The sequence below is a fragment of the Bemisia tabaci genome, unplaced genomic scaffold (assembly GCF_918797505.1).
Source record: "Bemisia tabaci unplaced genomic scaffold, PGI_BMITA_v3".
In the NCBI taxonomy this organism is placed as follows: Eukaryota; Metazoa; Arthropoda; class Insecta; order Hemiptera; family Aleyrodidae; genus Bemisia; species Bemisia tabaci.
The window spans coordinates 34,213-43,946 of NW_027311795.1; the positions used below are offsets into that span (position 1 = coordinate 34,213).

The 9,734-nt window shown below is 44.3% G+C and overlaps 1 protein-coding gene across 1 annotated transcript; it reads right to left on the reverse strand.

The window, feature by feature from the left end:
• Positions 1 to 7,288: 7,288 nt before the first annotated feature.
• On the reverse strand, positions 7,289 to 8,599 carry LOC140225941 (uncharacterized protein F54H12.2-like). The gene has a single exon (XM_072305978.1). The coding sequence runs from the start codon at positions 8,597 to 8,599 to the stop codon at positions 7,289 to 7,291; it is 1,311 nt and encodes a 436-aa protein (XP_072162079.1).
• Between the last annotated feature and the right edge of the window lie 1,135 nt (positions 8,600 to 9,734).

The window sequence follows — 9,734 nt, forward strand, 5'->3', positions numbered from 1 at the left end:
ACAGATTCTCCTCGGCCTAATCCCTGAAAATTAGAAAAGCCTGGAGCATGGAGCCTGATGTCTACGGACACTAAACATTGTCTAAAGTTGGCTGAAGGTGCCATAGACACGAAGCCATTAAACCAGCAGAAAAAAAAGAAGAAAAAAAAAAACCATTAAACCAGCAGAAAAAAAAAAAAAAAAGTACGCAGAGGGTGGCTTGTACTGTCTCTCGTAACGTGAAATGAACAATCCTCGTTTTCGTAGCTAAAGATGAAATTCGTCCATTCTTCATCACTCGAATGATTTCTTGGAGTCGTGCAGATGATAATTGAACGCTCGAAGAAGCACGGAGGATTTATTCGATGACATTTTGCACTCGGAGAATATTAGGTTTATTCTCTCGAAATTTCATGTTTGCATTTACCGCTCTTCTCGGTTATAAAACAGCATTTCTGGGATGTAACATTGGAGAGTCTCTACTCAGGGCCGTCCACTAAAAAAGGAACTTCGGTTCAAAAAACATTAGAATTCAGTTAAGATTACCAACGTTGAAGAGTGTTGTACAAACATTTGACGATTAGAACATCCCAAAAGGTCCTTTATCTAATGAACAACCATTTTTGGATGGTTTTAACAAAAATAAGCCCCTCCTCAGTGAAACAAAAGTTTCAGACTGCATAGACATACTGTCCGTTCCGGGCTCAGAGGCCAAAAGTTCCGGGTGCTGAAGCCGTAGCTTCGACTACTCCGGGTGTTACACCCGAAACTTTCGGCCTCTGAGCCCGGAACGCGGACGGTATCTCTGTATAACCCGTAAGTACGGCTTCTACGGCCGGAGCTTTCTTTCAGTGTTCATTTCATTTTTCGGGCGTAGAAATAAAACGTCAGAAAAAATATGGCATCTCTCGATGGAGTTAGGGAGATTCTGGCTAAACCCGTGAATCCGATTCTGGAATTCCTGGACGCTCGGATTACGGCGCCCACCGCGGCAGCATCACGGGCCCCGTCCCGTTACGTAACGAGTTAATGACGGGAGGATGCGGATACTTAAGGGTACTTAAGTCCCGCAAGGGCGGGGGAGTTATTTGGAGTTGATGACGCCTTCGCCACCCCCTCCGCCCCCTCTCCCCCCTCCCCCCAGGCGGAGCCGCAGCAACAATTGCAAGAACAAGAGGTAGAAAACAAAACAGGAAATAATCTTGAGGAGCTCCGACTCGAGAGGCCAGGAAAGCTCTCACGGACCGGAAATTTCTCCTGCGAGTCTGCCCTTGCCGCGTTACCAAGTGGCACGCTTTGTGATCGCCCGGCGTCCTAAGCTTTCCAAAGTTGAGGTCAAACAGGGTTTTGCAGGGACGGACTGGCCGGGGTGGCGATGGGGCGATCGCCCCACTTTCATCGGCCAAAAGGGGCCCCGGAGGGGCCCCTTTTGGCCGATTTGAAGGGCCGTATTTCGCCGTTTCGAAGAAGCGCCCGAGGGCTTTTTCGGTTCGTCCTCGAGAAAGGGGCCCGAGACTCCTGAGAGGACAGGACACTTTATTGCCGATTCGGAGAGCGCCCTGAAGGAGCTTTTTTATGCCATGCCGTATCTAAGGGCGTTGCATTTTGAGAGCCCTTTTTTCTGATTCGAATAAGTCCAAAGGGGTCCTTTTTTGTCATTTGGGAAGAGCCCGGAAGGACTCATTTATTGCCGATTCGAAGAAGACTCGATGGAGCCTTTTTTTGCCGCTTCTAAGGACCTTAAAAGAGCCCCTTTATCTGATTCGAAGGAGTCCTTTTTTGCCGTTTCCAAGGGACCATTTATTGCCGATTTGAAGAGGCCTTGATGCGGTTTTATACCGCCTCTAAGGACCTTCAAGACACCGGGCTCTTTATCGCCGATTCGACAAAAGGGTCCTTTTTGCCGGGGGCCCTTTGGTACTGATTCAGAGAGGCCTCGAGGGCGCATTTCTATGCAATTTTGAACTTTGGAGGCCCCTAGTAGGGAACCTTTCCTACCTTCCTCAAGGGATTTCGTAGGGGCCTTCGGCGATTTTTCCCCCCTTTAGCGAAATCCATAATGGGGGCTGTCCATATAATACGTAACGCAGTTTTTCCGATTTTTTTACTCCCATCCCCCCTCCGTAACGCATCGTAACGCAAGCTCGAACCATCCCCCCCCCCCTCAAAAAAAATAAATAAATACGTAACACAAGCCTCGCCCCTCCCCCCTATTTTGGTCAGTTTTTTAAATTAACAAGGAAAAAAAAGGTCTTATGGCAAAAAAGAGTTACGTAACGTTGGGCTTGACCCCCCTCCTCCCCCCCTTAATACGTTACGTATTGTATGGGCAGCCCCAATGACTTTTTTCTAATTCAAAAATTCCCGCGACATAAGGCCTCTTTTGACATGATGCGGATTCCGAGTTACGTGTTTTCAGAATTTAACCATCGATTTATTCATTCATTACGCGTCATTTCACTAGTAAACGGCACTGATTTTTCTATGAGCAGAGCGAAGAAAGGATCCAATAAAACGTTCAAAAGAAATTAAGACAGTTGTCAATTTTGGCGGCTAAAAAGTACATTTAAAAAAACAAACGAACAAAAAAATCCGAACTGTGTTTTTCAGAATGTGTTCTTTTTAGACTGTCACTATTACTATTCTACTTGATTCTATGTATCTTCTGTATACTAATTTAGCTTTGGCACAATTTTTCGTTGGAAGAGGAAAATAAAAGTTGAATTCCAAGTATACAACTGATTCTCATTTTTTTCATCCAGTTTAAGAAAATATACTAAGTTTTGCATTTCTGGTCTCTTTTTGGATAATGTTTCAAAAATAATATTAAAGAATAGGGTCTAAAATAGCGTAAAATTCATTCTAAAAGGGCCTAATTTTCAAAATTTTCCGGGGAGGGCCCCCGACCCCCCTTCTACTGGGGCCCCCCAGACCCCCCTAGGGGCCCGCCCCATACTTAATTTAGGGCCAGTCCGCCCCTGGGGTTTTGGCTGGTCGGTCGCTGACCGGAGCTCTCGGAACACCTCTTCCAAGAAATTTTGTTTAAATTGTCTTTATTTCGGGGTCAGAAACGTAGTGAGGGAGGGAATCGCAATATTTTTAGCCCCCTTCCTTGTCGAGAGAGAATTTCCGTTCAATATAATTTTAATCGTTCCGACTGATCTTCAACGGTTCAATTTTTAGCACATGGCCGTAAGTCTCTATATAGGATCACATTTTGCAATGGGTCTGAGGGCTGGAAAAGAACAGGATCCGTTCTTTCTTCAAAATTTTACGTAGAAAATTGGAAAGTTTAGAAAATAATTCTTAGATGAGGTATGAACAAGTATTTTCAACACCGAACAAATGGGACTCAGCAGTGGCGTGGCGTTGCGATATTTCGATTGTTCTACAGTTTTGTATAATCTGAGTTCCCGTGACGAGACGTGAGTGATTGATTATCCATATCTCCCCCTTGAAACCCGAGGAAAAGGATCGATAAACAGGGTGTTCACAACGAATACCTTAATAATCGATTTTTTATCATAGCTTTGAATGGGCAACTATCGATAATCAATCACTCGCGCCTCGCCACTGGAACTCAGATTATACTAGAGTCCCTTTATACTGAGAGTCAAGACAATTCAGCTCATGGATGTCACAAACGGAATAAAGATTACAGAAATTGAACGTTTTTCGTAATCTTTGATCGGCCCATTCTCAAATGCCTTTCTCCGTTCCTCCTCTCGTTCCGTTTGTTCCTTGCCGAACCCGTAATTCCCTGGTCCATTCCAGATTATAATCTTTGCAATTGGTGAAAATGTAATCTTTATTCCCGTTTTTGACACTGTGGAGGCCTAAAATACGGGAACCAATCAGAAATGGATTCAAATTGTCTTGACTCTCAGTATAAAGGGACTCTAGATTATACAAATGACGTGATCATCGGATCAAAGTAAGACTCTTTTCCCTACCTATAAGGGTTTTCCCCCCAAAAGTGCCCCCTATTGGAGTTATGGTTTGCGGAAGTTCTGGAAAATCATCGTTGTTTCTGAATTTTGGCGGGACTTTGGAGTTATGTATCAGTAGTAATAGTCGCCACTGGGAACCATCAAACTGTTTGACAGGTCCTATTGTTCTGTTTGACAGGTCATTATTGTTCGGTTTCTATTGTTAGGTAACTATTGTGTTGGTTCTATTGTTCGGTGACTATTGTGATGGTTCTATTGAATAAAATATTGAAAAGAGAATAATAGTGGTAAAGGTTGATGGATGATCTTTTCTTTGTATGGATGAATTCTATTATGCAACAAACAAAGGAGATCTTTTATAAGAAATCCAGGCTTTTATATTGGTATTTTTGAAACCTTTTGTTTGGAATATTTCGATTGTTGTGAATAAGAAAAGGATACCATTGAAAAAACTACTCTTATTTCATAGGTATTGTTGTGTTCAAGGAAGAATAGGTCTCCTTTATAATAATTCCAGGCTTTTGTATCGGTATTTTTGAAACCTTTTGTTTGGAATATTTTGATTGTTGTGAGTAAGAAAAGGATACCATTTTAAATACTGGTCTTATTTCATAGGTATTTGTGTTGTATGAATGAAAATAATGACGAAACCAAGGAATTAAAAGAGGAATGCTCATGGGTTGATTGATTCCGAAATTGAATATTAAGAATTCTTTGTATAATCGGATGAGTTAAAATATTCGAGAGACCCAAGCGTTTCCAGACGTAAGATTATTCTCAATACATCAAGTCTTTCTTTACGGAGCTAGGTATAACAGTGAGCACCGCACCGCAAAGAGAGGCCGATAGTATGTGTTTTTTTTTTTTTTTTTTAAAATAAAGAAAGGATCTATCTGTACAGCGTTGTCTATTTTAATGTGCTGACATCGCTCCACAGACGGACCCTTTTTTCTGAATTATTCATACGAAAAGGATAACACCGAGAAGTACATTTATAAGTAAAGTGTATTTTCCTATAAAGAGAATCTAATCCCTACCTAGTGGGACACGAAGTTTACAAATATGTAGGGGGAGCTTACAAACTAAGGTATTACAAAATATGTAGTATAAAAAATCAAGAGAGTAGAGAAATGTATTTTACAAATGAATCCGAGAGAAAACTTACAATCAAAGATCAATATTCTGTTTTAAAAAAAATATGATACATGAGACAGAGATATTGCAGGAAAAAAACTCAAGTCGGTCCGGACTAGAACCGAAAAGCAATCGTGCGAATCCCGTCCCGCCTATCGACACCGTTTAAGGGCTCAGCGACTGGATTATCACATTCATACGGTTAGATCCCGTACCGCCTATCGTCACCGTTTAAGGGCTCAGCGACTGGATCGAAAAAAAAATCAGGAGCATACAGAATAACTCGAATAACTAGTAGCCGGACTTTAATTGAAGACCGAGATTTCTTTCCATGATCGTGTCGAAAATGAATCCTACACAACCGCGTTGAACTTCATAGAACTTGTATTGTCCTACAGTAATATCGTCATAAAACTGGTTATGCAGGACATCTTCAGGACACTTCATCCCAAACAGTTTTGTCTGGACAGCGTGTCTGTCGTATTGTGCAGCTTCATATTTTAAAGTATCACAAAGTTTGTCGAAAATGAATTGAAGTTTTCTCTCGTCAGCTAAACATCTTTTAATACAACAGTCGATGCTGGGTATAAGGTCCTTGAAGGCGGTCCATGTAGACTCCGTGATGAAGATTTGACGAGCGTAGAGTCCAGGAGGAGCGAGAGTTTCCCCGATGACCACGCAGCTTTTGTCCTTTATTTTAGTGAACTCCAGTGACCGTCTCACAGATCCAAGCATTATATTGGGGCGAGGCACATTATGCTTGAGGTAGAGATCGATTTCCGACACGTTGGCGACGAGCTCATCCCATTCGTTGGGTTCTAGGTCGATTCCGTTCGGCACATCAGTATGTTTCAGAATTTTGATGCAGGTGGAGAAATTCGGATTTTGACGATTACCGACGATGATTTCCTTCGCTCCGGACCGTGTGAGGGAAAAGGAGTTGTTCATAATGGTGGGTAAGATCAGCTCACGAGGGAATTCCAACTTTTTGCGCGATGCCATGGTGAACGGAAGACACAACGCGAGCACAGAAGACGCGACAGGTCAGCAGACAAGAGCAGGACTGATCAAGCGCGGAGGGTGCAAGAATCTCAGTGGCAAGGTCTCCATCCCCACTCCGCTCTCGCGACCCTCCCCCCCCCCCCCCACCCGTGTATCTTACCCCTACTAGGTGTCAAGCACCCCCTCTCTTTTTTTACAGTTTCCGACAACAGCACGATTGAACCCCTCCACTAACACCACCAGAGTGGGGGTTATTCTGGAAACATCGATTGATTCTTTTCAATAAGATGGTATCGTTCTTTCGAGGAGGGCCCGGGAAAATGTTGAGAAACTGGTACATAAAGTGTCCGTTTGCCCGAAAATGGATGAAGAGAAGGCAATACTGACCGCATACTGAAGTGTTCAGACTTTGCAGCTCTTTTGGATTGAAAGTCCATTTTTTACAATTTTTCTGCAAAAAGTTCCTATGAGATTTGACGGTAGGTGGTAACCCGTAACTGTCGAAGTACTCCCGTTCCTTTCAGAATCAATGAAAATAGCTATCCAATGGCTACCAGGCTTGGAGTCAGGATCGGTGTTAACAATCATGCCACAGGGTAAAGGCGTTGCGTTCGGGAGAGTGTTGGCTGCGCAAACCATTGTAGGAATCGGGAGTGTCGCCAGACCCGCAGCCAATTGAAGGGTGTTCATAGTGATACAACCAATGTTTCAGCGCTGTCACATCAGCGAGAGCGCATCTGTAACCACTGCGTTTAAGCAAATTATGATGGAAACAATGGAGCTGTGGTTTGGTTAGATTTCTGACGGACGGGCAGTTCAGTTCCTCTAGATTAGTGACGGCTAGTCCTAGGAGAGTTGAGAGAAACAGTGTGATTTCACTCCCTTTCGCGTAAATGGATGTAGCCCGATCGGCGATTTCACGGACAGATCGGAGCCATTCCTCATACTCGATGTCACCATCGTCCCATTTCAAACCGTGAAAATCGTGGGTTAGATGACTGGCCTCCCTCCTCCGACCAGAGTCCAATTCCGAAAATTCGAAGGGAGGTTTGACGACCCAGTGACGGATAGCTTCCTCGTCTACACTGGAGATCGCGCACTCTTTCACTACAAAGCGATTTGAGTTTGATTTAAAACACTGGACCGAAATTACGAAACGCATCTTTACTGCACGGCGTACTAGCTAGGAATGAATGCACTGGTAGAGTCTCAACCACTTTTATCTACGCGCCAAAATCAACTATAACATTCCTGTTCCTATCGATCTCGACAACGTTGTCAAATTCAGCATAACTTACGATGGTCACCGCGTTAGCAAGAGCGGCTTTGAATCTGAGTTCCAGCCTCAGATTGCCATGTCGCACTAGACTCCAGTGGGATTTTACGTGAGCCTCAAGATCGGGCGTAAAATCTAATGCTATCAAGGCGTACCCTTGTTCGTAGTCTGATCTGGATATCTCATTGCCGGAATCAGAATAATGGATACCTGTGCCTGAGAATAGAGTGTGGTAGGCTCTGATGTACTCGTTGTTATCAAAATCGGGTGTCAAGATCATACCGGGTATCTGTTGACCGTCGACGTGGAACGAGACATAGTTCATGCCGAATGTTTCAAAGTTGAAAGGGTTAGTCGTTATACTGCCTGTGAAAGCTGCATTGGTGACCAAACCTACAATAATTCTCGTTGGTAATTGCCCATTCACTAAATTGTCCAATGACGCGCTCTGCACACCGGCGGCGATTGTGTTGGTTCTGACATCTACTCTGGTGATGGGGTATTTGGCAGTGGTTTTCTCTAGAGCTCTAGCGTGATTCAGGAGGATGGTCGGAGAAACCTTCACACGGCGTACATAGAGGGTCGCCTCGATGATATTAATTTTGTAATCGTTGGCGTTCGCAATGAGACAAAAAACGTCTCGAGACCTGACAAATTTCAGGCGCAGCTCCACTCCGTTGAGCAGGTATTTCTCTTGATTGAACAAGTCCCCGTGAACTTTTCCAATCATATCGACAGTCTTACTGCGCTTCGTAAATGCGCGGCGCGCTTTCAATCCAGCGCTATCCGCAGCATCCATCTTTCCAGGCTCATCCTTAACCCAAAGGTTACACGTCACATGAGAATTCTTAGCGGCAGGGCCGTAACTGAGCAAGCTCTCAAGGTAGCTCCTGTAAGGATAGGCGTTGCTCGGGGACGAGACAATTTTCTGGTTTAGATATGTGTCAACCTGGCTAAACAAAGAATGAAGCCAGTTGTTCACAGGGCCTACAATGTCGTCGTCGGCTGCGGCCAAAGCCGCGCCGTCCGCTTTCTTGACTATTTTGGCTTTGATACCGAGTAGTGTATGGCTCAAGTCAATGTACTCATCGCCTTGCCCGGGAACTACGAATTCCAAACTTGAAGATTCGTTAACGGATGAAACAGGCTTGTACTGAACCCATCCTCCGCTCTCAATGTGCGTTTGTGTAGGCGGCAGGCTGAACAGATCGAGTTCGGATTTGGAGCAATCGCAACTGTTGGAATGGACAAACGCCATGGTTCTTAAACCCCGAAAATATCAGCTTTGCTTCGAATCACTTTTTTACTGCGTTTCGCTTTTCCTGCTTTCTTACTACGTTTCACTTTTTTACCACGTTTTGCTTTACCACGGCGGCCTTTTTTCACGGACGTCTTGTTTTTACGAGAGCCCCGCTTCGACTGAGGCGACTTGCGTTTCTTTTTGGCTTTATAGCCCTTACCACGAAGGACTGCATCTAAAGCTTTTCTCTTCATGTTTTGTTTGAAATCATTGAATCGTCCTTCAAAAGCTTCTTTAGGCGCAATGTTCTGTTCCAGATCACCCATAAAGTCTGCTCCCGACTGAAATAGCTCTTTACCGAGCATCTGAGCGCCACGCTTTAAAACTGGCAATGACGCGCGAAACAACCCTTTGAGAAAACTGCCGATACCATGACCCCGCTGGTGCGGCGAGCCGCGAAACACCACGATATTGCCCGCGCCGGTTTGGTAATACATTAGCTCGGCTACTGAGACACTTTACGAAAATGAAGCTTAACGTTCAACTGTCCACTAGCGAATGGTACATTTTCACCCAAATCATCCCTTATATCCACTTCGATACGGTTAAATTCTCTTTTCATGAGAGGAATATAATGAGGATGAGTGAAAGTGTATGAAATCTGCGCTCCGGGCATTTTGCCGTGCTTTCCAACGTTTATGATGCGCAACAACGGCGCTAGAGTATCGCCTACCGGCTGCGGCTCTATTATATCTGTGTAAACGTACATATGACTCGGAATGAGAGCGTCTAATCTAGCAACGTCAACCCCTTCGGTTGTACCGAAGAGATCCTTCACAGGCATATAGAAGATTTTCTGGAGCAGAGGACTGAGGGTCATACAAACGACTTTAGGTTTAGGCACAATACGAATCCTACCGTTATTAATCAAAACATCACCTATCATAGAAAACTCTTGGTTATTTTTCATTTCTCCCATTAGGCTAGTGATTTCCTTGTACGGGCCGCCGTTGAGGTGTATCACTCCCGTTTCCCCAGGGTCCTCAGGCGTCTCTGCCCCTTGAACTTGGGTGTTGCCATTCGCGATGACAACGCGAGGTGTGGGTTTCAGCCGATACCTTACCCATAATTCCGACGAACTAGTATCAAACGA

Bases quoted from the DNA above. Each gene is read 5' to 3' on its own strand.
- LOC140225941 (XM_072305978.1), bottom strand. From the start codon at position 8,599: ATGGCGTTTGTCCATTCCAACAGTTGCGATTGCTCCAAATCCGAACTC.